Below are 27,634 nucleotides of genomic sequence, written 5' to 3'. Positions count from 1 at the left end.
ACAACCATAGAGCTGTTATGACGGACGCTAGAGGTCCAGCTAGCGCTTGTGTCTACACGACTTCCGGTTTCAACTTGAGGCAGACAGCAAGCAGACTACTTTTGCGGTGTTCCTGTGCGTTCCCATGGGAAAATGCGCCTGAATTTTGTCCTTCGCCGGAGAATAACAGGAAAACAATTTGTTAATAAATAAGTTACCTACTATTCCCCCCGTTGCAATTAACATCATGAAAGTATAATTTCTCTTTTAGTCAAGCGCGGAGAGAAGATGCACTTATCCTTTCCCATTGAAATGCATTATCGAAAGTCAGTTTCAGATTGGTTGCCGCTTGAGTCAATTTGAAACTGCACGCTAGCACCAGATGAACCTATAGCGTACAAATTATAATAACTACGATCACAACCGGTCAAAGCTTCCGGTAACCTTCCCACGTCCGGCCCACGGAATTCAGCCGGGAGGCAACCGCCGCCGTGCCTCTCCGAGATCCCAAACTCTTGCGCAACACAAAACGAAGGACAGTCATGTCGCTTCTAAATTTATAAGGATGACTTACTGCGTTCAGAGGAACGAGTTGGCGCTCCTTAGAGCAACAGCGGCACACAACGAAACACAGCGTCCTCGCACAAGGGTCAATTGACGGAATTACTTATGTCCATTTTCGAGAGAGACGCCCAAGTTCACGAGCGTGCCAAGGTCCTAGACATCGAGACGCAACAAGGGCAACGGGGCTACTTCCTCGTCGGGTCTGAAGGTTCGCGAGAATCGCTCGGTAGCAGCACGGGCGATAGAAATGCTGCCGCAAACAGACGAGTGCGAGTCTGATAGAGTTAAAAACAAGATAGAGTATTAAAAAAAAACAAAAAAAACAATAGTCTAAACCTTGAGAACAAAAATATAGCGTTTAAAATTCAGTATACAAATCTAAAAAAAAAAAACAAAAAAAAACATGTATGTAACGAGCTCTCAATTGTTACGATAACCTCCTAAGCTAGTTTTTTTTTTTTTTTTGTGATGTTTCGATATTTCAAAAACCGAGAAATAAACCAAAAACGCATACAAACCAAGACTAGGCGCTGAATTTACACAACGGGAAAGTGACAAGATGCAAAATTTTAAATAGCAAAATGAGCGATGAATAACGTCCTTGCTTCTTCAATGCTTTTTTTGTTTTGTTTTGTTTTTGTTTCGCAAGAATGACTTTTAAACTGCGATCAGATTGTGACCGGTAGGAGCCTCCCCCTATGGGCGATTGATAACGAGGTCTCACAAAGGGGAAAGTGATCACAGACGACTCGAATTTCGGTTGGGTGGAAATAAGAACGACACGAGACAAAGGTGTCGAGCTCGAGGACCGTTTATCATTCATCATCTTGATTGCGTCTAATCACCACCCGCCATGTTTGGCACGTTGAAAGTGATCCATTACACGGTCCTGGCAAAGACAATCGCCCGTGTGCGCGTAGCTGAACCGAGAAACAAGACTACATAAAGCTCCGACATTGTTCTCGAAGAAGGCGTCGACACTTTCCATATAGGGAGACATACGGCGAGACAGGAGAAAGGTAAACAAGTGGAAAAGTGAAGCAGAGGTTCGCAAGTGTGGCGGCGAGGTAACCAGTGGTGGTCAGTGAACCACTCAATCTTCGCCAAGTCACTTTCGCTAGCCAGAACAGTACGTCCCGCGAAAGTCGCCGTGCCGACAAAGGTGAAAAAGAAAACTAGTCATGTTAATAGCGGAGCTGTGAGGAGGACGACGTCGCTTGCCCAAGTCGATGGCATGTGGTCAAGGAGAAGGAACAATTAACAGTATCCTTCACGTCGCAAGAAGAGATGGATGATGGTGGTGACAGTGCGGAACGCCACGTTCCTACTTAAAGTCATCATTGTCTACAAATTAGCTGCGCAAAAATATCGTTAGTTCTATCGATAGTGAAAACAAAATCTATACATCGACAGTGAAAATGATAGTACTCTCCACACTATCGATAGCTGAAGCCGAATATAACTATCGAAGGCAATAGCAGATTTTAATAAAACTATCGGTAACGGACTAGCGCAAATACATCAATAATGAACTATCGCAAAGCTATCGACGTAGCACTATCGCCAGTCCACTACCGCTAGCTTTGGAAAAACTGTCGACATTATCAATAACGAATTTCCAAAGAACTTGTTTTTCACTTTTTTTTTTACATGTAACAAGCACAAATGCAGTCGTCCTACGGAGAAAAATGAGCAGAGCGATGACGAGACAATATTGTGCCACTTTCGGACGAATTTTGATAATCTGGTTGGCATTCAGGTTGCGAGAAAGAAATTAACGAAAACGTAGCTGCGCTCGACGAGACGGAAAACATAAGCCGACTAATCACTCGCGAAATTTTTCCAAGCTCAAGATAAACACCGGTCCGTAGAGATTGCGCTGCACAACCAGGCAACTTCGGCGAACGAAAGCTTTCAACTCTACACATCACTAGCGAGAGTAACTACAAACTCCTCTCGTTTCGACTTGAGACAAGACGTTGCCGAAAGTTCCCCGTTTCAACAGTCTTCGTTTGGTGCTGCAGAAGCGAGCGCCATTTTTCGTCTTACGACATAGACCGCAGAAGACGCTACGAGCCACCATCCAAGCCAATCCAACGCCGTGGGGAGTGTCATGAGACTTCCGTGAGGGGCGCGGGGAGCGTCCCACGTGACAAGTTCGCAGCGCTGGATTGGCTGGGATGGCTCGTATACGCGGAGAGCAAGTCGTGTGCTACTTGCGGTGACGTGCGACTGATGCCGAGCTCTGATTGGAAGGATAGTGGGTAGACCTCAATGTTAGATGCCTCGAGGTCCACCCACTATTTTGATCAATCAGCCAACAAGAGCTCCGCGTTCTGACATCACAGCAACCCATGTGCAAGAAGCAGACGACTTGTTCTCCGCATACCTTGGTCCATCGTCCGGGGAATACGGTGTACAGAAGAAACGGACCGTCGACCGAGCTGCTTTTCCCTTTTTTTTTTTCTCTCCTTGAAGCAGATGCATTATGGAGAAACGCAAGAGGCTGGCACTGATAAAGCGTTTCTAAATCTCGACGGACTCGGCGAGGCTTTATACTGAACCACTCGAAAGTTCGCCACACACAGTGCAAAAGCCGGCAGCAGCGGGAGACGTCTCTTATATAAAAGTTCCCGTTTCGCAACCGACAGAAGGGCCGGCGACGTTGCCCGCGTACAGCCACTGTGCCACAGAGACACTGAGGCCTGCGCATGACGTCGTCGTTAGTGAACCACCCTCCCGACCCGCCCCCAAGTGGCAAACACGCTCAAGTTCGAGGAGAGTCGCCGCAAAGTTGCAGACGCGTCCGCGTTCGTCTTGGCGTCGCCGCCTGCGATACAAGCGTCCCGTTCGTTGTGAGACGCTGGAAGACGCGCTGACGGCGACGCTGACGCGAGGTAGGCGACGCGGCGTCGACTCACTGGGGGTGACGTCTTGGTGGCGAGTCATTCCGTGTCAAAGGAGACGCGGCAATGTTTTAATGCCTGGGATATGTAAGAAAAAACTAATTTAGATAAATAAACCCCTGAAGTTTTGTTGTTTTTTATTCTTGTGAAAAAAAAAAAGTTGGTTTCAGTTTTGTTGATATATCACGCCCTAAATTTCTGAAATTTGCTCACGTAGTTAAGAGAAACATTGTGAAAAAACGGTTGCTTAGCACACAAGTTTAGGTGGGCACCGATTGAATTAATAATATACCTTATTCTAAACTAAAATACAAACACTAAAAAGTGCCATTTCAAATCAAAGAAAAAAAAAGATTAAAATTTTGTGTTTTGTCAACTTTGTGTTGGGTGTTAGCTACAACCAACGTTACTAAAACACTCAGTTGGGAAACTCCCATAGAGACAGCTTTGAAAAAGTGGCCCCAATCTGTCTCCGAGCACCGAGCTAATGACGAACACAACGCCACCATTTCTCCCGCAGCGGCCACTCGAGGAACTGCACGTGACTTCTATTTTGGCTTTAAGAACTGATACCGCGGAAGAGGTTACAGGGGTGCCACCCCGTCTCCCCGGCGGACGCGCCGCGCCGAACTACCGAAGTTAAAATGCACCTAGGTCGGGACGCGCTACCTGAAAGTACCGCTGAGGCATGGTTGTATAAAAACAATATTAATTAATAATAATAATAATAATAATAATAATAATAATAATGTATTTTATTTCCCATTCTGGTTGGTACAAAAAGGGAGGACGTCAGGACAAAAAGCTGCGGTTGCAGCTTTACGAGGTCCTGGCGCCCTAACACACTTTGGCGGGAACGCAGCATTGGAAACAACGAAAACACACAGAATGGGCACTAAAACACAATAACGACTATTCACATTGTTGCACTCAACTTGAGTGCATCAAAACAAATATTTTTTAAAGTAGAAACAAGTTTCACCACAGTTTGCAGGGTTTTGCGGCACCACAATTGTGCCGCAAAACCCTGCAAACTAAAGATTTTAAAAACATAACGCGCCCCTCTTTTTGTACTAAACTCCAATGAATTTCATACAAAAAGAGTCTTTTCCGTTTGTTTTTACGCAAAAACAGGCGTTCAAAAAGCTCAAGGTGACCACGGTACAGACAAACGATAAAGAGTGGCGCTGTTGTCGCATTTAGCTCGGTCTCGGTGGACGCCAGCGGCCCAAGTTTCGACGGCGAGTTTCCCAACTGAGTGTTCTAGTAACTTTGGCGACAACCAGTGGCGTAGCCAGTAATTTTTCCCGGGGGGGGGGGGGGGGGGGGGGTGGCTGGGGTGGCTGGGATGCTTATGACTTGGGGTGCGGAGAGGAGGGGGGGGGGCTGAAATGCATGTTTCGGGGGGGAGGGGGGGGGGGATGCTGAAGCCCCATTAGCCCTCGCCCCCCCCCCCCCCCTCCCCTCCCCCTCCAGGCTACACCCCGGGCTACAACACTCATTTCTTTGTTCTCAGAACTAACTATTGAATTGCATGCGCTACAATTTCGAAGCCTCGTTTAGTTGCGTTTTAAGTAAATGACAAAATCTCCGGTTTATGCAGAAACGCCCTTATTGAGGATCAGAAAAGGCAATGCGGGCAACGGTGCCATAACTTTCGAAAGGGCCAAAAGTTCAATCCACCGTTTCTGTTTAACATATAAAAACAATTTAGAAAAACACTTTGTTGTTGCTGAGAAGATGACGCTTTCTGATTAGGCCTCCAGGCACCTGCCTCGTAGGCGACGCACGCCGGCGTTCGCCAACGAGGCGTCAACCATGTGAGACGCCACCGCAAGGTCTTCAACGCTCTCCTGAAACAAGTTTCGTCGTTGTATTCACTTGAAGTGGACATTATCCCGACTTCCATGCATCCTTATCCTATTTACGTTACCTAATGATACTGGCGTCTTCATTTTACTCTACTTCTGCCCAGGTAACTGGTGATGAGCGCAGGATTGCCCTCACCGTCTGCTTCTCGAATTTGGGAAAGTATACGGCGCTTCGGACTGCTCCAGTCGTATGTCCAGACACAAATACAATTCAGACCGGAGAGCTCTTTACCGGCGCAGAATGGTAACAGTGAGGTAGCCTCCCCATTGCACTTGCGGGGCAACGCTGCCCACATTGCTTTTTCTGGCTCTCAATATGGTTGTTTTTACATGAACAGTGAAGATTTGGTCATTTAATTGGAACGCAACAAAACGATGGTTTGAAAATTTAATTCAAGCAATGCGATTAGTTTGATGAGAACGAAGAAACAAAGTATTGTAGCTAACACACAACTCCGAGTTAACACAAAAAAATTAAAGAAATGAAGAAATCCGTTTTCTCGTTTAAGCTCATTTTTGGACTCAAAATGGCGTTTTTCAATGTCTGTATGTTAGTGTAAGATGGGGAATATTGTTCTGTAATTAGGCGCCCACCCAAGTTTGTCGGGTACGCAACCGTGTTTTTAATGGATTTTGTTTTTATCTACAAGGTTTTTTTTTCCCCGCAAATACCAAACGTTTAGAGCGTGATATCAGCAAAAAAAAAAAAAATATATATATATACATATATATATTTTCCACGAACAAGTACTTTTATCTTATTTTTCTAGTTCAGAAGCTTTTTCATTCAAATTAATTTGTTCGTACATATCCCAGATATGTACCATGGAATGACCCAAGTGGTATTGGGACAGCGCCGTGTGTGCGACCGGTCGCTGAACCTGACAGAGGCGACCAGGAAGGCGACGGACGACGACGACGGATGACCCGAGGGGCGAATGCTCGCCGTGAAACCCGGCGCATCAAGAAACCATAACTCCCCGACAAAAGAAAAGGGGGGCTTTCCACGCCGGAGGGAGGTGAAGAAAAAGACGAAGAGGCGAAAGGATATTCTCCGCTCAATTGAAGCGGAAGAACGGACAAGGGCCTTTTCCAGTCTCAACGAGAGCTCGACGGAGCAAACAGACGGCTGCCGACGGCTGCCTGCCCAGCAGAAGCAGCCGTATATGTAGCCGTCGCATCGAGTCTCGAGTGAGTGAGTGAGTGAGTGAGGAAATTTTCAACTGGCCTACTCTTCCCCGGCGCGTTCCGGTGTCCGTCATCCCCCTTTCGAATGTTCCATTGTCAGTTTCCGATTTTGGTTACTTTTCGATTTGAGAAGCCTCCCTGTCCCTCTTCGCTTCGGTGCCACCAATCCGGGACCCGAACGGCTGGCTCGAGTGGAACACGTCTCCGACGAGGACCTCCAAATGCGCAGGTTACATGGGAACCCATCAACAAAAGCGGTTCGGGGAGAAGCGAATGTTTCCCACCTATCTGCTCGGATTTTCTACCACCGCTATCAATTAAAAAATTAAAAAAAAACAAAAAAAAAACAACAACAACACTGAAGTGTATGTAATACCTTACTATCATCTTTGAAGAGCGCATTCACTGATGTTCATTGGGTTCTGGTATTTTCTAGCCGTCATCGCATTGCAAAAAACCCCCAACTTCGTCACATTTTTTTTTTTTTTTTCGTTAGCGAGGTTGTTACATGTATCGAGTTTGAAAATAAACCGAACCCGTAGGAAGCGAGGTTGATTCCAGTAACTTGGCACATATCATGCAATCTGGGGCCAATTTCTAAAGGGGCCGCATTTTTTAGTAGGCTAGGCGTCTAGCGGCTATCTTAGAATGTTTATAGTCCCTGAATACTGGCAGGGCACGGAATTCCAATGCATTCGATTGGCCGGAAGAACCCAGCCTATCGAGTTTTCAGAGAAGGTAATGCCAAACATGTTGACCCAGCGTGGAAAAAAAAACAAAAAAACATACGCGCAAGAGCGCCGAACAGCAGGCGAATTACGACCGATCGAATGCTAATAGAAGTGGTTCGTTTTTCTTTTTTTGCTAAGGCCTTGTTTATTAAGTCCCCGAACAGAGAATGCCGGCCCGTTAGTCCGCTCGCATGCAGGCTCTTGCAGACTTGTCCACTCCGGTTCGATTGCTTAGAAGTGCCTTATTGCATGGAAGGACGGATGCATACGTGAAACCTTTAACTAGGGAGCCAGCTACACTCATTTTTTGTCTAATCTTTTATAGTAATAGTTAGCTTTTACCTAGCATACGAAAGGTAAAGGCGATGCCTTTTCATCGAAATATTGCTAAAAACATTGATATCAATACCAACGCCGCGACGGTATTCGGAAACCCAGCTTGGAAGTTACGGTACCTATACGGCTCCAAGATACGATTAATCCGAACCCTCGGAAGCAGGAACACCGGTTTCAGTAAGAGTTCGGACGCTAGCAACATTTCCGTGGTTGCTCGCCGTTTTTGTTTTTTCTTTGAATTTTGGTTAGCGCGCGTAGGCGCGAAAGCATTTCCCCTGGGAAAACTTTCATTACGGATTTGATACAATATACAGGCCAGCGTCATGCACAACATCCAACTTGGTACGCTAACAATTATCTTTATCCACATTCTACCTTCAAGGATGCATTTCGCTATGCAACTACAGACGCGGAAATTAAAATAAATCCCCTCTAGACACTGTGCCGTTGCGTCGACCACAGCTATTTGTCAGTGACGAGTACCGTCCGTCAGACAAAGCCAAGCTGATCGTCAGTGCAGTTTCTATACGAAAGACCCAAAGCCAGACGGTCCACAGTCTGGCGCCCACGGCGTCGTCTGCCTCGGGTGAGTAAGCTTAAGTGACGGATTGATCGAGCACGGGAACGCGGTGACTCTGGGGTTGAAAGAGTCAACGAGCCGAGAGTGAACGCCCGAGCCAAGACGGTCCCGTCAGTAAATATCGGGACAAGTAAGGCTACGAGAAGATATAAACCAGACATTAAAGCTCGTTGACGTGCGAGTTGAGATGGATCGGACCCGTGAGAAGCTGCGTATACAAGATGGCGGAAAAGAAGGAAGGCACAAGACGAGGACGACGATATTTTAGTAGAATATGGGCTCGAGGTGGTCCCGGCACGGAATGGGGAGTTTTTCCGCCCTTACGTCAGGTTTTAAAGTTTGCGTCAGATCCGTCCACAGAAACGGAAACGACGGCGACGACGAGATCGCTGCAACAACCACGCACCGTGCACCACGTGGCGGTCAGTAATATTGAACCAAAAGGGGGAATGCCTACGTTCTTACGTCTGATTGGTCGCTGGCAAGCTACGTGACAGATTTTTGAAGCTGGTAGGGAAAATAAGTGCGCAGGCGAGCTGCTAGTAGCTAATCATGTCGTTTCACACCCGAGACTGTGGTGCAGAAGAGGAAAACAAAAGGAAACTTTTAGTCGAAGAAACAGCCATAGAAGGGAGAGCCAAGTTTGAGACGTTCTCCTTCTGTGCCTGTTCCTTTGACTTTAAGATTTTTTTTGTTGTTTTCGTTTTCAGCACCGCAGTTTGAAGTGTTAAACCACATGATTTCTGGAGATGATTTCACCGCGGTATACGGAGCACTGTTTTCTCCGACACACTGTTCTTGCCATCGTTTCAATTGCTGCGAACGCAACCCTGATGCAAATATCTCAACCAGCTTACTTCGGTCTGAAAACATTTTTATCAGCGGTTCCTGGTCGCATTGCCATGTGTGCGCGAGGAACATTCCGATCAACCGTGTACCTACACACAAGCAAGGATGTGGGCAGCCGATCGTTAAACAAGCTGAGAACAAAAAAGTACTACTTTTGGCCAAGAGAATCGCATCGCTCGCGTGCTTTCGCTTAAAAGATTAACGCTTTCTTCGGCGCCGTGAAGGCCGTACATACGAGGCAAGCGTAGGAGGATAAGTAGTTAATGTCAGGCGTGAAAAATAAACTAACATTCGCGTCGCGTTTCCGTTCTAGGTCATTTCGCGACAGGAAAGGGAAGTAAAGAAGGGAAAACATATCTGATAAGGGTCATTGGCCCATTTTTTAACTTTCACGTTATTGATGTTTAGTATTTTTTACATACAGAGTTGTTATCGCGCAGTGCCGCATTGATTACATTAATTATACAGTGAGCAAGAAAACATTAAAAATAAAAAGGGTAAAATGGTCGAGACGGAAATAAGTTAAGCGCGAATGCAGAACACTGAAAAACAGCGGGGCTACATCATCGTACAAAAATTCAGCATCAGCGAAATAACATAAACGAAATTAAAGGACGCCACCACAAAGAACCGATGGAGATAGGAAACGCACAAATAACCAAAAACGCACAAATAACCAACGCAGACACGACAAACCTTTGAGACTGGTTGCGTGCTCCAGCCTTCTTACTATTCTCCACTACCGACACGTTGTTCGCGATTCATTTCACTTCCTACTTTTACGTGTGCATGCAGCGCCGAGCATGACAACGATGTTGTAGATCACAACTATTTTCAGCCAAGGCTAAAGAAGATCGAACCAGCAAGAGAATGCTGTCCGCGGATGAATCACACGCGCCGGGCGACCCTGGCGAGCTAAATCCTCGACGTGGCATCGCTTCCCGTATCTACACGTACAACCGGGCACTCCCCATGCAGACGACGGGAATAAATAGAAGTGTCTAGTCCACGGATCGCGTCAGAACCATCCGTTTTCCTTTTTCTTATTTTGCTTTCCGCTCCGGTGCCAAGTAAACCTTCGCCGAGCCTTCCGCGGTGGAATCCAAATTCCAACACGTCGGCAAGTCTGCGGCTGTCAGCACCGCGGAAACAGAAAGTTGACGAGGAAAAGAGCGCTTCCGAATAAAGTTGCGTTCAAAAAGCGGTTAGTGTTTCTTCGTGTTTGGCTTCAAATAGCTTATCTGGATGCAAATGTCGCATTAATGAAGCCATGCGTGAGTCTTCTTATTCACAAAGACGGCGAGTACTATACTTAGAAAGTTCGTGGGTTACGTAGCTCATCTCAGAATTTCCATTCGACACGCATCGCATTCGTACTAAAGAGAGAGAGAGAGAGAGAGAGGTTGGGAGGAGGAAGATATTTAACAACCCCAAAATTCGCTGAGAGCCTCAGAAATGCAGGGCGCGGCTTGCGTTCATGCTTCGCGATTCGTTTTTGGACTTTCTGATCAGCTGATACCACAATCTGATTGGGTGCGCAGCGATAATGACGTGTTGGGGACTGACCACGCCCTTAGAAGTTACCTTCCGAACTTGCAAACGAAACTCCTTCGTAGTAAAAAGAAACCCTTTGTAGTTTTCTTTACCGTAGAATCGGTCACGAACAAGCTTCGGAATTTTGGACCCTCCCCACGCTTTTCTCCGAGCCGAGTCAAAAATGCTTTCTTTCATAGTCTATCGGCCAGTTCGTTTTGAGAAATCCAGCTCGTTCTCCAAACCTGCTGCGTAAGCACTAGGAATCCGCCACGTAGAAAGCAGTGGGTGAACGGAGCAAGCGGAGAATCAAATGACCGAAACTCCACGGTCCGATTTAAATCGAAAGCCGCATATCCCCTGCTTAGTGCACGAAAATCAACAAGAAATCGACCAGCTTCGTATGCACTTCACTCTCCGTAAGTTGCTTCTTTTCGTTAAGTACAAACCACAGAGGTATTACAATAAACGCTACAGGCTCAGCTGGCGCTAGTGCCTATGGGACCTCCGCTTGCAAATTGAAGCAGACAGCAAGTTGAAGCAGAGTATTCCTATGGAAAAACGCACGTGATATTTTTCTCTTAGCCAGGGAATAATAAAATGCAGCGTAGTTTCTTTACTCGCAACGGGTACTATGTAGCTGTATACACACTATAAAATTGTAATTTATTTAGTTAGTTTTGAGCGTTGTTTAATTCTTTCAAACGTCGCACATCATTTATCGTGGAAAACATTTGCTTCATAAACTTTTTTTGTGAAGAAAATTTACACTTTTTTTTTTTTAGAATCTGGTTGCCAGGCAGAGTTTAAAGTGCCGCTAAATTTGATTAAATTAGTACGGCACGTTTTTGGGCTGGTTGGTTCATCTTAGTTAAACATAAAAAATAGCGCAAAAAAGACAAGGACAAGAAGTATACAAGTATATAATTAGTCCATATAATATTCACCAAACAAGGCGAGAATTTTAGATTTACACATTTGTGTGCATAGTGTTCGAAAGGGTCAAGTTGGCAAAAATTGAGGCCGAAGTCTGTTGTACAGAATGATATGTCAATACAAACTAGCACTTAAACCAAAATAACTTAAAAAAAACAAGGAGAACAAAAAAACACCGTTACTGTTTTATTTTGATTATTCATGCACAGTTTGTTACTAATCCAGTACGTATTCTTCCTTCCATAACTCCATGCATCGTCCTTGTACGATTTCATTGTTTGATCTGGCATATATTAGCATCACTTTGGTGTTTTGTCAAACTAATTCAGTGTGTGCGCTTCGTAGCAGACCATATGCGTAAATACGCCTCCTATAATAGTTTATAGCGTAAACACGTATTATACATGTGTATTGGGCTATTTTAGCGCAGTGTTCGACGCCATGAATTCTAAAGAAAAATGCTCCGACACATATTTTTGTACATCAAATTGTAAAACGTTCCAAAATTTATTCTGCCACAACACTAAACAATATGTGCTCTTTTATTCGAGCGTGAAGAGAAAACGCATTTGCGTTTTCTTAGCATTTGCGTTTTCTTATAGGAATGCATTACCGGAAGTCCAATTTAGACCGGTTGCTGTCTGCTTGAAAATGCAACAGCACAGTAGCGCCACCTGAACCTCTAGCGTTTATTGTAACAACTCTATGGTACAAACCTAATCCGATAAACAATGAAGTGGGCGTTTCCGTTACACGGTACAAACGGAAGACAAAAAAAAAAAAAAAAAAAAAAAAACAAAGAACAAAAAAAGAAAAACTACATAACTAGACTTTTTTCGACAACAAAAAAAGCCGAGGGATTCTGCATCGTTATCATGCTGGCTATCGAGATGGTTACGAGTTCGTCGAGGTCGACTACATTGGGCCCACGAAAAGTATGCCGGTGTTTCGGACGACTCCAAAACACAGAAGCGTGCAACGAATTTAATAGCACAGACAGTTTCGTACAGATGCACAAGTTTGTAGTACCAGACACTAAGCTTCTAGACAGCCCTGGAATTCATGGCACCTTACAGCTGGAGCTTGGAGCCCTGTCAGGGAGTGACCTTCCGGTGCCTCTGGCCTCCATCCTCGCTCGTTTCCACGAGGGCGCATGCCGGCGGCGGAGCCACAAAGCACGCCGTAACTCAAGAAGAACCGACAGAAACGAGAGCAAGACAAAGAACGAACCGGGACTGAGGGACTCGGAATCAAAGGGACGCTGCGCGGCGGGCGGAGCAAAGCGCCACAGAGGGCCGCGAGTATCATCGAGCCGCGACACGAAATACGCCCGCCATCCGACACCCATCTTGGCGGGACGAGCGGAACGGGTCTGTAGCGTCGTCTCGTTACAGACCAAAGCTCCCTCGTTCTTTTGTTGCCAATAACGCGAGATTGAGAAACATAAATCGAACGAGTCCCGAATTACCCTTCCACTACAAGCGTCCGCATAACCTGCTAACCCGACAGACACCACCTGGGATAATCGAGGACAGAGCACTAGATAGAATGTTGACGTCGTACCAGTCTAATGGAAAAAACGACGTGTATTAAAATTTTTCTTTTCTTAAGAAAAGACACGCAGTTTTTGATGAAATGGAAAATATCAGGTGAACAAAACTGATCTGGGCAACGCTTCGCCCGTGACGTGACATCTTTCCGTGACGTCAACATTTTCCCACACTGGTCACACAGCTTTGCGTCCTCGTCACAGAAAAAGGTATTGGTGCGTGAAGCGAAAATGACCAATTCTCAGGCGGCAAAGAGGAACTTTAGGATGACGGTCCTTGTGGGGTCCTTACGTCGAGCTTTTCTTCCGATAAAGCACGAAAATAAAACGAGATTCGAAATCATGCGCGCCGATTGGTCGCTTCCGGTCATGTGAACGCCATCTGTGTTAGCCGAGGTGAAGCAGCTGCAGTTAGGCTTACGGGCCACGATTGGAACTTTTCAATGCTTTTGTCACACCTTGAAAGGTATTTGTAGTCGGTAGAACTCAGCGGCACAATGAGCGGCAGACCGAAATCACGAGACCCGCCCGGCGCTAATCTCTTACGTGGAAAACCCTAAACGACCAATGCAAAAAAAAAAAAGGAAAGAAAGAAGCTGTTGATGTCTTTAGTAATATTTCCGTGCTCAAACTTTTTTACATATCGAAGTGAGCGATGTAGTGCGTTTAGAATAGGTGTAGAAAAATTATATACATACATATATGAAGAATGTCGCTAGCAACTGTGACACACCGGCAACTTCCGACAACTATTTCTGAAATACACATCTGCGTTGTACGTCAAGCAAAGAAAAAAAAAGGCTAGAGGAGCCCAAATTGGGCAAGGAGGACGCGGATCTTTGAAGGGCTCTTTCGCATGCTAAAAACTTTCGCGACAATATTTTTTCTTTTTGTAGGGGAGAGGGGAGGACGTGTTTTTAAAGCTTTAAAGAAAAAGAAAATCTACATCGACATTGACCCGACGGGTAACGATAAGTTTGGTTTGCTGGTGTGAAATGAACGCTGGGCAAACTCACCGCAGCAAACAACAAAAAAAAAAAACAAAAAAAAACACGCCCAATCTACCGCGTTTATTGAACTGCCCGCTAGACTCGACAAATGAAAAATCCGACGTCGTTCACCCGGAGGGCGCGGGAACCCTTTAATCTTGGATTTGGGCATCACCTTCATTTGCTGTTTTCTCAAAAGCCGTCTCAAATTTAGAGATAGCAGAGCAGAAAGAGTAGAGCCCTGGGTATTCGAAAACCGTCGAAGTTGAGTAGTCCATGCGAATTTCGTACCAGTGACACACCGCCAATACACGAGACAAGCGTCAGTCTGTATAGACACCGTCTGAGACGTGTCCTCGTATCACGTCAGATTTGCTCGGAGCATAGAAAGTGCTTGGAACACACTCGAGGCGCAGAGAATTCCGTCGCGTCAGCACCGTGCATTTTGGACGATGTACGACCAGCGTGACTCGTTGCTTTCAAGGGATGCTGAACCGAAAATCGAATTTCAGAAAACAACGCGAAATCGATAGGCGGGACGCTACCAATCCCAGAACGTCCCTCACATAAAGCGGCATCTCCAACGGATCGTCGTATTTTTTGTAAAAGAAGAGGGCGTTCGCACAAGGCCGAAAAGACGCCTGACCTCGCGATTCTCATTTCCTCCTCTTTTCGCCTTGACTCCGCGAGGGCGCGGAGAGGAAAGGGAGCGAGGCCCTTCCTTCTCAACTCTTCGGAGATAAGATGACGTCAACATTCTCCCTTAATTCGCTCCTCCATTTTCCAGAAATACGGCCATACCGCGCGGGATATGGCTATATGAGTTATGTTTCGTGGTTTATGGCGCCCCGATGAACACTTCTTCAAGCTTATTTTGGGAAATCCGAATTTTGGTTCAGCATCCCTTTAATGTGTCACGAGGAAAGTGTCTCCGGGCAAAACAGACACGAGGGAGACTCCAGACTTACGTGGGGAGGACGGCTTGTCGAAGGAGTGCGTGTCCTTAATGCCGGGCTGCTTGGCGCCCGGTCCGGGCACGTGCACCATCTTTTTGTCGTCGTCATCTAAGCTCGGACCTCCCCCACTGTGGTCCGTGGACCCGTGACCGTCGAACCCGTCCCCGGACGCCTCGATATCGTCCTCGTCGTCCGTGATTGACGTCTCCCGGTGATGTCGCCTCGTCGTTGAGTGGATCTCGGGCTCTGCGATGGTCGTCGTCGTCGACGAGGACGGTTCGCCTGCAGAGGCCTCCGTCGTCGTGGGGTCTTTGTCGTACCACCAGCGTCGCACGCGGTTCATGATCCGCAACGGCGAAAGCGTGCTGGAGCCGCCATCCACGACCTTGGGGGAGTCGGCAAACTCGCCCTCGTCAAATGTCAGGTCGAGGTCCGCCTGCGACGAACGAAGAAGAGCGCGGTATGAGGACGGGCGAAAACTGATGGGGTAGTCGGTAAGCTGAACTACGCCACATCGTGCCAGTCGGATCTCGCCGTGCCAGTCGACATCCGACTGGCACGGCGATTCCTCCAACGTTCGGCGAATTCGGACGAAATTCGACTTCTTGAACAGTATCGACCGACATCAACATACAAAATAAATTCACATTTCGGGGGAAAAGAAACAAACAAAAAAATAGAATAATGAAAACACTGATCAATGAATTCACAATACAAAAGCAGGTATCAGCTTTTAATTATTTAATTACGTTTTAATTAAAAGAAAAACAATACACGCGATAAATATTGCACCCTTTCTCCACACGGCGACGTCAGCTCGGGTTCTATTCCCGCGCACGCGCATATTAGTTGAAATTCTGTCGAACAAGTCCAACCCGTTAGAACACAATCCTCGGCAGGTTCGCGACAGTTTACACGCAAGCGAGTGTCTCCCGCCACGCACGCCTGAGCCATCCCAGACAGCTCGGTAGTCTACGCGGCGGAACGCGCTTAGCGCGAACATAGAGGCGCCGTTTCGCACCTTACACCCACATAGGTAACGGCGAACATTTAAATTTCACGGACTACCATGTTTGTGTCTCTTAAACTAAACGAACTTGGCAATCTTTCTGAAAGAAGTTAAAGTTTTATGTGGATATAACAAAAATCACCGGTTTTACTTTTTTTTGCTTCGTCCGCTTTTCCTGGAGAAGCGGCCCTTCTTTTTGTGAAAAGTTGCGTCTATAACTGGGACCATACGTGGAACACTTTAAAGGGCGTTTGAAGGCCTTCGGAACGAAGGCCTTTAGAATATCGGCGAACCACCGCATGCCGAGGAACACGTGTCGAGGCGGGATCGTGGAGGATTGGACAATTTTACAAAGGCTTTAAGATTGAAGGCCCCTCGAAGTACCTGCAAAACAGGATGTCCAACGCTTTCGTGCCCTTTTTTTTTATATGAATTTATTTGGTTAACAATTCCTTCACGAGAGTTTCGGAAGTGAAAGGGACGCTGCATTAAGTACCATGACCCCAAAGTCGCGGTTCTACTGCTCGTAGATCCCACAAAAAGCACCCGTGTCCGCTGCACACATGATGAGAACCTACGGACACGATTCGTGCAGTTGGCCTCATGCCTATGCGCGCACTCTTCGGACATGTCTGCGGACAGTTTCTGTACGACCCGTGTGACAGGACCATCATACAAGGAAGAAACTTCTTAGATATTTGTCTGCAGACTGTCTTTTGTTTGATTTATAGGGTGTTTGAAATAGTGAGGATCGATCTAAAATGGGCCGTAAAAATCGGCGCCTGCACGTAGCAATCTAAACTTTTCGTCAAAAGTGTATTTCACAGGTCGGTTTTATCCCGTAAAATCACAAAACGCAACTCCCTTTTTCTCAAAAAAGAAAAAGAAATAGGGCTAAAAAGTTGGTTAGGGTCAACGGTGGACGGCGATGCAGACGACCGAGTCGAGTGGGGGCGCGTTTGGCGCACGTATTCGGGAGCAGCGTCGGAAGTTGTAGCCGACCAGCTAAAGAAAGCAGAAAACACGCAGACGAAATCCGTCGGCAGAAGAACGCCGTCCTCATGCAACCGCGTTTCTTTTTTTTTTTACTTTAGATATTGCTTTTATTGTCCACTCTTATTTTTAAGCCAAAAGTACATTATAAAAAAGATTATATATATTAGTTTTCTGTGACCACGATCGTCACTCAATAAGGAGGTACCGCCATCTATGCATTATCACTATTCATTTCTTGTTTTGACGATATCAGGCTTAGGTGGGCGTCTGTTCAGAGAAATTTCGTATTTTTGGATCCAGGTTACGTCATTTTTCTCAAACTTTCGCGTTCTATCCCAACAGCTAGCGCCACACTCACGAAGTTTGAGCTTTCTGCGATGCTTAGTTTACTTACCCGAGTCGAAAAACACGGTTCTCGTTTCTCGGGAACTCCTTGTACTTCCTGTGGTCTGTGCCACATTTTCTTTTCTATCCACGTATTTGCAGCTGCTTGAAAGACACAAAAATGGAGTTCATATTCTTTTTTTTTATTTTTAATATCGAATGAACGACGACGTCCTAAAGCTTCTTTTCAATACATATCCTTTCCGCTAAAGGGTCGCTTCCACACGACCGGGAATATTCTATTTACCACCAATTTTGATTACTCTGGGGCCGGCTAAACGGATATGAAACGGAAACTAAAATTAAACTTAAAATAATCGATGAAAACATTACAAGTCAATGTTTATTTTACGAACCACGTTTTTAAAAAGAAATAATTCTGATAATAAAAAAAAAAAAAAAAGCTCAAGAAACTTTCGTGTCCTAGCCAGACAATGGCAGCCACGAGAATGACGAATTCAGGTGGTCATTGCCTGGCAAAACATTTTTTTCTCCATATCTTCGGCAAGGGCCTTCGCGTGCTCAAAGGATGGCGAGTAACCGACATGGCGGCCGTTCTTCTCGTTTACTTAATACTAAACAGTTTGTATAAAGCTTCATTGACTCGACCCGTCGCAATATAACACTGTCGAGAGAACTTCCTTTGTACTAAAGGACGCAAGCGAGCTCCTTTCCCGGAATGGACGTTTTAGGGGAGGAGCACTTGCGGTGTCGTGTGGCACAAACTCCTCCATTTAAAAAAAAATTGACCTTTCTACTAAAAAAAAAAATGTCTAAGCGGTCGGTTTGACAGGGGTATGTCAGGGACATTAGATAACCCACAATATTGAATATATTTGGTGCGTTATAGGTTGAGCGCTATACATAGCTTGCAAGTGACGTCACTGGCGGACATTTCAGTATTTTATGCGCCACGAGTGTTCGGTTTGCCCCGTTATTTTCACGCCGCAGAAGTAGTTCGGAGAAACCAGGAAGTAGAAATTAACGTCAGGTCCCAGTAATGGCGATACTTGTCAGCTAGGTGTGAAACCGGCCAATTCTCGACCGGCTGTTTTCGCGCAGAGAGAAAACGAATTTCGAGCCACAAATTGTGTTCTGGGTAGTTGGCCTCAGACTTGGAAGCAATCCGTTACAAGTAACGGGATCACTTGTAATTAGCTACTTTTCGTGTAATTTAGTCCTTAAACGTTACTTTCTTGAAATTGTAATTTGTAATGTAATGCAATTACTTTCTTCTGTAACGAGTCACTGAAATCACTCGTTACGATTCTTCCGTCCCGTCAAGGGGAGAGATTGAGTGGAGGAAGGGCGATGCACTGACCTTCGCGCTTTTAGCGTGGTAACACAAGACGGGAGTTCGCCAGCAAAGAGTGCTGGCGAGGAAAGGAATTCACGGAAAGCACGACAGCCCAGCCAGGGCCTGCTTCCGGACTCATCTGTACGGTCAGCCAAGCTAGGAGGATTCGACTGTCTATATGAAGGCAACAGGCTTCTACTTGTAAAAGGAACGGGCTGCCTTCTAGCGTGCAAAAAAAAGTAGGAAACTATTGGCCCATAAAGCGCGATCCAAACCAACGCGTTTTTGTGCGCGCGTAGGTCGCGGCTTTCTTGGAAATTGCGTATTTCGTGACGCCGCGCTGATTCCTTGCGCCTTCCGGGCGCGCACAAGTTGGATGATTTGAAACTTTTTTCTGAACGCGCACAAAAACGCGTTGTGACGTAGTAGGGCCGCTCTTCTCCCGGCCAATCGGTGGCGGTCACGAGTTCCGGCTCCGCGCTTCTTCGCCGTCTGGCGCAGATGCTCTTCCCCTCGCCCCAGAGGCGCACCGTCCCAACCAACGCGCATAGAAAGTGCACCGGAAACAGCAAAGACGTCACGAAATACGCAATTTCCGGGAAGCGGACGACCTATGCGCGCACAAAAACACGTTGGTCTGAATCGCGCTTAAAACTGTCGCGGGAATTGCGGGAGGAATAGGACTCTGGACCCTTTCCTCCCCACCCCTCTGCGCTTTGTTCTCCCAAAACCAATCAACATTGTTTATTATTTTGTTTTGTCGTCACACGAAGTCGTTTTTTGCTTCTCAATGTTTCGCCCACCCGCAAACAGAACAAGCTCTAATGAGATTTCGCCCCTGCTTGTCCTTGATAGCGCTGTGAGAGCTAAATACTGGATGAATCAACTAGCTACTGGCTTCTGTCACTTGACTTAACACTAGACGATGAGGGATCCGATGGCAGCAGTTCATTGTAAAAGAAAAAAAAAATTAGCATCAACCCTTCTGTCCGTTGTAGCAGCAACTGTAACAGCAACCGCGGGCGACAAGCTGGCCGGGGAGCACAACCAAAACCGCTTGGAACTTCGAAGCTGAACATCTAATCTTAGAAACGAGAATGCTTGGGTTTTTGTAAGCAGATTGTTCCTGCGGGAGCTTGGGCCGATATTTTTGGGAAAGGAAACACGGCCCGAGGTTTCTGCGAATAAACATTGGGTGACTTTGACACTAGAGTTGAGACAACGTAAGGCGGTGCTGTAAACCCGTGAGAGACGTAGAAGCCTGCTGTGCACTGACAACTGCTTTTTTTTTTTTAATAATTTCTAAACCGCAAAAACAGTTCAGCTGAAAAATTTTTCTTTAACATTTCGTCTGGAGTTTTGGTTCTAATAAGTGTGGTACTAATAAGTAGGTGATGGGGGTAAAATTTCCCGCCTCAAATACGCAGCAGATATTTTGAGCGCTTCTTTGGAGTAACGCAAAAGTAATCGAGTAAAGTAACAAGGTAATTAATTCCGTTTGGCGGAGAGTAATTTGTAACGGTAATCCATTGCTTTGGCGGCCAATTGTCATTAATTACTTTTTGGAGTAACGCGCGCAAGTCCGGTTGGGCTCTCATAGGAAACGGTCGCATAAAAACCTTGGCGAGCATAAATACAATGTCAGTGTCCCTTTTTAAGAGTTTCCACGGCGCTTGCTGAAGAGTATCGTGACATCCTACAGACGACAACAAAATAACACAAAAAACGCCTCGAGGCTTGCCTTTTCTTCGAATCAGAAGAACTGGCGCGCCACATGAAACCGTCGTTCTATCCATTCTTACAAAACGTTGCAAGCATATAGTATAGAAAAAAAAAAAGTAATGACACTAGCCGGGTTAAAAAAGTTTCGCCTTTAAGAAGCTTATCGGATAAACGATGAGATCCGCGTCCCATTAATTTATCGGCTCGCAAAAAGAAACGATTACAGTAACGTGCCCCGGGAATAGACTGGCATCGCGCCATTATACTGAAGGTATGCGGCGTCAGCAAATAAATCGAGATTACCTTAGTTACAAAATGCGCCCAAGGTGGCCCGAGGGCGGTGTACAGGGACCGGGCGTCGTATCGCGAAGGAACAATAAAATATTTCCCAGACAAATACGCAGCGCGGCACGCGACGCTAAGGAAACACAAGAGCGTTCGCAAGATAAACCGACGAAAAATAGATGGAAGAAACATCTAACGACCTTAGGTCGTGTCAAACAGATTAGCCATACTGAGCGCGGTATAAAACATTCTTCACCCCAAAATATCAGAGAACTGCGCCGATAACCCTTTCACTTTTCTTTATTCACTCGTTGGCAACCCCAAGAAAAGATACGCTTCTTTCGACGCATATGTAAGCAGAGCTTCCAATGACAATACTTTCTTTTTGTTCTCGAGTATAAAAGGAGAAGGTTGCTGCTTTAAGCATGACAGAGAAAAGTCGATTTTACTTCGCTCCTGCGCGGGAAGCAGGATGCTCCTCCTAACGCGCGCCGATCGAGCGGGGAAGCCCGCCTCGTGTTCCCCCCCGTAGAAACAAGAAGGCAGCACCAAACGGCCGGGAGCCCTGCGGAAAAGCCCGCTTGCGGTTCGTACGCGCATCACGAACCGGCTAATTTCGCAAATATTTGGCGCCTGCTTGTTTTTCCCGCTCCCACAGATATTTAGTGAGCACTCACAATTAACCGGCCTAATCAAGTTTCCTTAATTAACGCGGCAGAAACCGTTGCAATGCAATTAGCGAAGTTCCCACCCGACAGAGGAAAGATGAGCCATGTGCTCTGCTGTATATGGGTACGGGTAAACAAGAACCAAAATGCAAGCGTGTTTTTCCTCCTGCACGTATCTTAACCATACGTGTAGCTCCCGCAATAAAATACACATTTACATAAAAAAAGAACCTGCAACGCAGTAGGGCAAAGTAAAATTAATATTAGTTATTACAACTTCCCGATGCGTAGTGCGGTGTCTGATCTCCCTGTCACGCGATCCATCTTGAATACTTTTTCGAATACCGGAGGCCATAATTGAGCGTGCGCTCATATTAGGCAAAACAAGATGAAGCATTGCAATCCACTGCATGACAGATCTGGTACATAGGTCTAAATGAAAAGCGAAGACATCGTGATACGCAGTGCATCCGATAAAGCAGCTAAAAATTCCCCCTAAAAATAAAGAAAGAACAATAATAATTTATGATACCTCCTTTTCCGACTTCGTTTTGTACAAAATGTCACCGAACTGACGCGAGGGATGACAGATTGAAACGTCTGTGTATGAAATTAAATACGTTACTGAATGGCACAACAAGGAGGTGTATTGCTGTGAGAAGTATTAATAGAGGAAACCACGACGGTATATTAGGTTTTCCATCTCCACCAAAACACAGTCACCGTATTGAAAAGTTCCACGGTAGCCGATTTGACAACTTTAAATGCAGCTCCATTCCGATCACAAATTAGGGAGAGCTAAACCTTGCTCTTCGCTGCAACTCTACCCGTGGAAGTCCTGCTTTAGCATAGCTTATACGACGAACAATCACAAGGTGGGTCGGAATCAATTTCGAAGCCCCCAACCTACGAACGCAAACAAGCTCACACGGAAAAAGAGTGATACGGCTGCTAACATTGATACGAAGAGTCGCGTGATTCGCGCCTACGTTCATCATCACTATAATAGGTGACAGGTGGAGCGAAGTGGAAGCCCCTCCAACCTCTTCCCACTTAAGTAGAGCGAATGTTGGAGAGGAGGTCGCCTACTTTCCAGCATTCACTTTTGCTAAAGTGGAAAGAGATGGGAAGAGCTTCCCCTTTACACTTTACACTCGACTATAAGCAGTACGCACTCGAGGCTCGCGAGACGCTAAAGCGTTATCTAAGGTAGCAAAGCGCGCACTGGAGAAGGGACAACTCTAGGATGTCTTCTCGTTCTAATTTCGGGAGTCACTATTTGTGCCGAGATGAGCGGTGGCACCCTCTTATGGTTTTCGTCCTTGTCGCCACGACCAGGGTTCGCCTCGTCGCCATCACGCCACGAGTTGTGAGCCTCGCTAGTTATCAGTTGCAACGACAAGCTCGATGGTGTGCTCAAAAGAAAAAGCTAGGAGCCATTGCGTTCTTGAACCAACACCGCCGGAGTCGACAAGACTGCCGGTGCTCTTACGGCCGCCGTTTGTCTAATGTAAGAAATCCGGTCACAGCGACGCTTTTGGTCCCACGCACTTCACTATTAGTGATGTGCGCGACCATCCCAAAAAAGTCCTTCGTGCTCCAATCTGCCGCCCTTCGGAAAAAAAGCCGAGCGTCGGCTACACATTAACACTAACGGCCGAAACCAACCCGTAAAGGAGCACAAAAAAAAGAACACAACCCATCATCCACATCAAAACGAACGCAAAGCAAGCGCCTTCAGACGCACGGTCATAACCACCGAGCAGAGCGTCGTAGGAAGATTAACAAAACAAGGAACACTTTCCCGCGTCCTTTTCCCGCTTCCGTTCCCCACCGCCATTTCCTCCCCAGAAACCCCAAGCGTCGTGTACCAGGCGGAACGACAAGAAATACATCCAGATGTGTAACGACCATAAAAAAAGCAAAAGACCAGAGCAACGGACCAGCGGCGGACGTATACAAGCAAAACGCCGTGAATGGCACGAAGGGCTGCAACAGCAAGTGCTTCTAAAGCGTCCCGGAGAGAGGTTGGGGAGCGGGAGTGAGCGCGCTACCACGGTTTATAGCCCAGGTGCTAACCAGAGATGGAGAGTACGGCGTAGACTCGGGACTCGAGACGCAAACTCGGCAAGAAAACACTTTCTTTTTCCACGCGGCGTTAATCCGCGCACCATAAAGCCCGAGTCACGCCAACGGTCCGGACAGAAACCATTAAGACGATGTAGTGGCGCGGCGAGTATGGGCGTCCTCTGCGCAGAGCTTTCTCGGCTCTGTAGCCCAAACTCTGAACCGGTCTAAACACACAAAATGCGTCACACGGAGGGAAGAGGCACTACGCGGAGTGTACGGACACGGGAAGATTTCCTCTTTTTCCGGAGAAAAACACAATGCACGTACAAATACAAGTGGAAAGCATCGATCACTACCTACTTGCCACCCCCAAAATCCAATTTTGTTACGAGTGTAGTATTCATGCCGTAAATAATCCTATTTCTATGAGTAAAAAAACCGCAACAAATTCGCGTTTTACTGACTCGCGGTGCCCGAAAAATCGCGAGCTTACGCGAATATTCGACATCTGCGAGAGATTATCGCTCGGTACAGCAGTACCTTTTACGCCTCTCGTATACGATTTCCGACAGACAGCATTAAAAAGCACACGATTTTCGCGTTTGAAACTAGAGAAACGAGTGCAAGTTTCAAGAAAGGCGGTGAAAGCGGATAACGTCAACGTTTACCGCGGCCTGCTAAGCCTAACCGCGGTAACGGCGACTGTTCCGACGCAATCGATGCTCGGTTCACGTTCGTTCGCGCCACGGAGAAGAAGACCGTGTCCTTGGAAAACAAATCCAGAACACGGGACTATGGCTCTGCGAGTTCAGTGATGTGCGTCATCGGCGCCTGACGATACTTGTGAGCGCCGCGCTCTGTCGCGCTAGTCACGAGTGCAGATTCTTTACGCCTTCGAGAGTGGGCTGGGAAACGCGAGGGATTTTCATCCTCTCTCAAACTACGCTTAGAAGAGTGGGTTCTTTCGACGTTTTTGTCCAAACGTGTTGCGTCAGATCGAAACGTATAAGCACAGAGCGAAACTAACAGCGGGAGCTCGCGCGAATTTTACCGTCAACTTGAAAGCCGTCGACTTCTGAGCGATTCTCAACCCGATAGCACCAATGACACCACGAGATCTTCGCTAGCAAAAAAAAGTTCGTCGCTGCCGCTGAAACTGTCAACCAAAACCTCGTGAAAGGCCGAAATGTCGATGTGGGAGGAACAGCAATAATGTAGCTGATGTCCGGCGGCACATGATGCCAGAGGTGCCAGAAACGTCCCAGCATACAGTGCGAGACAGAACATCCTAGTGGCCATACTTCGTGTAATTGCAGACTATATTTATAGATGATGCATCTAGACCTTCCAAACACATTTTTGTCGTTTTGCAATTTTAGGTTGTCTTCAGTTTGTGCAATTCGTTTTTGGTTCTTAAAATGTTCCGATCATGAAATATTTTTTTGTATTATCTTGAGGATACCAAAAGGGCCGATATTTATTTGGAACTGCATTATCTTAATTATGTCTTTGAAAATTGTAATTAACTTAACTTTAAAGGGAATTCTAAAAAGAAGGCTTTATGACGTCCTTATATTTTTTTAAAATAAAAATTTGTAGACAGGTTTTGAATAGATACTTAGGCTCCACTTCACAAAGAGCATAACGATCTATTGCTTCCTCAGACTCGTTATAAAGGATTTGTGCTCCTATATGTTCGCACAGAAAACTATGTAGTTTCTGCATCTGAACACAATTATTAGTTTTAACGTAGCATGTATAGTTGTTTCAAAAAGAGACGACACAACAGAAGTAGCTAGAGTTACTTTAGAGCAGATATAAAAAGATCGTGTCCCCGACCCGCTTCTTCCATTAATCTAAAGGCACGCGGTTATTTCAAGACTCGAAAACAATTTTTTTTTTTGTCAAAAAAGTTTTGAGGCACGTGCTTGGGTGACCCGCACAGCCGACCCTTTTGCGGCGCTGCTCCGTGCGTCTACTTTCCCACACAACACTCGCAGACTGCGACTTACCGAGGCAGCTCAGCGAATGACGATGCCAAAACATGTTTAGACAAAAAAAAAAACAAAAAAAAAAAACAAAAAAAAAACGCAGTTTTAGTTTTGACATCAAGCAATGCAAGCGTGACATTTTTCCATTGCTTGATGTCAAAACTGAGACTGCGCTTTTCGGTTTAGCTAAATGTTTCGGCATCGTGAGTCGCTGAGCTGCCTCCGCAAGTTGCAGTGCTTGGCCCTCCGAGCGTTGTGCGGGGAAGTAGAGGCACGGGCGTTTTTTAGTGAAAAAAAAAGAAAAAATCTGCACGTGTGCAGAAAAAGAAAAGTGTGTGTGCGTGCGTGTGGCGGGGGGAGAGGGGAGCAATGAATTGGCGATTTGAGAGTGCGAATCGTCTCAATATTGTGTTTCTTCTCCCCTATATAAAAACCGTATGGAGAGGAGTTCAATTAGCGTATACTCTTCAAGGTAAGGCAACCAGATACATTTTCAAGAACGCAAAAGAGCGGAGCAAGAGACTAATTACTGCCGCGGGCAACAGAACGCGTATATGTATACACAAACGAGACGGAAAACTAACTACAACTCTCTCCACTAGAAACAAATCGGCCCGGGGAGTGCAGTTGATGACAGCCCAGTTACATACAGAATTGTTCGAGTGAGCAGAGCAACTAAAGACAAGACAACAACACCAACAAAGACAAGCAAGAAAAAAAAATAAAAAGGAAGAGGACGAGCAGAGGTGCCGCATTCCAAGCACCGAGCATCCCAATTAACGTCACCGGTCGAAGTTCCGCTATTCCGGGAAGAAGGGAGGGAGGGAGACGCGAGAAGGAGGGCAGGGAAACATCAGGGCGTCGTGACCCCCCCAAACTACACCGAAAGCCTCCCGCCGCCTGCAGGAGACGCGAATTGCCCGAGTGGAGGATCACAGCGTCGATTTGGGCAGCAGTCAGTCTCGCTCAGCCGGCAGGCAAGCAGGAAGGTAGGCACCAATTCCCCGAGCGCATGACTCGCTTCGTCGTTTACCGCTTTCAGCGCTGCCGAATTGACGCTCCATGTTAATTTCCCGAACAACAAACTCACGACGTGCAATGACTGCTCCCGCAAATGTCTGATAGCCGTAAAATTATATAATAAAAAAAAAAAAAAAAAGATTTGGTTACTGGTTGTAACGAGCAGCGGGCCATGTTCAATCGTTTATCGATCGCGAAATGGCCTTGGGGCCCTCGCTAAGTGAAATGACGAAGAGATCTAAACGGCAACAGGAAAAATAAACAAAATCGTCTGCACAAGAATGAGACGGAACAGAATCAAACTCCACGACGGACTAAGGCGAAGTGCTCATAAGCCAGGGATGAGATTTCTGCAAGAATTCCCCATCGCCGATTGATTTTATTTTTTTTAAATAAGGCGAGATTGTCGACCAGATGGAAACTGCGTGGGCTGCCATCTGACGCTATGCTAAGGCTGACATTCGAGCCACGATGCCGTAACCACGAACTGTCGCACACTATTTCCTCTTTAGAGTCACGGACGGGAAACACAGGGCGTCCCCCAACAGCATATTGTCGTCCACCAGCCGATAATATTGCGGCATTAGACGACAAGAAGGTCGAATAACGATTCTGGAAGCAAGGAGCATCACCGTACTGAGCCACGTCCTGCATTTTAAAGGGCTTCTCCAGCCTCAAAAGGGGGTCGTTAGTTTCGCATAAAGACCTTCTGGCAGGTACTAACACCTCCTCGCGGAAGAGTCTCCGAAATTTCACTTCGCGATTTGAGGAATACAGCATATACAAGGACGTCGCTGGAAATGCTCTTCTGCAGCTCCCTCGATGCACGAGCCATGACGTAACAGGATCAAGACGCCGTCTCCTTAGGGCGTTCCCGCCGTTAAGCCTATTGACGGGTTGGCGGAACGGAACTTCTGCGAGCGACTCGATGTCGGTGAGGAGGAGAACCGCGAAAGGCGTGACGTCACGGTTAGTGGCCGTAGTATCCTGTCAAGTCACAGGTTTCGTCGAGTGACGAAACGCAAATCTGCGTCTCAAAATCTGTGCTTCTCGATTTAATTTCCAGATGAAATCGTAGTTGCTTCGATTTGATAATTCGGCAGGGCAATTGGACATGCGTAAAATTACGCGAGACGTGAACAGCCTATGATCGCTACTTTTAGGCTGGAGAGACAATTTTTAAGTGTCGGCTATTAAAACTTGGAATACGCAGTCGAGACTTGGG

At 46.4% G+C, this 27,634-nt stretch overlaps 1 protein-coding gene across 5 annotated transcripts in view; it reads right to left on the bottom strand.

Moving 5' to 3' along the window:
- Positions 1-27,634, bottom strand: part of LOC8039553 (basement membrane-specific heparan sulfate proteoglycan core protein) — a 430,543-nt gene that overhangs the window by 228,530 nt on the left and 174,379 nt on the right. For all 5 annotated transcript variants that reach the window (XM_040222261.3, XM_040505271.2, XM_040222262.3 and 2 more), the window contains exon 2: positions 14,980-15,403. In XM_040222261.3, the coding sequence (XP_040078195.1) occupies positions 14,980-15,403 (424 nt within the window). The remainder of the gene's footprint in view (positions 1-14,979; positions 15,404-27,634) is intronic.

Source organism: Ixodes scapularis, unplaced genomic scaffold, assembly GCF_016920785.2.
Source record: "Ixodes scapularis isolate PalLabHiFi unplaced genomic scaffold, ASM1692078v2 PGA_scaffold1__304_contigs__length_218370807, whole genome shotgun sequence".
NCBI classification, from domain to species: Eukaryota; Metazoa; Arthropoda; class Arachnida; order Ixodida; family Ixodidae; genus Ixodes; species Ixodes scapularis.
Note: the sequence above shows the minus strand (reverse complement) of the source record. Positions and strands in the feature narration are given on the sequence as shown.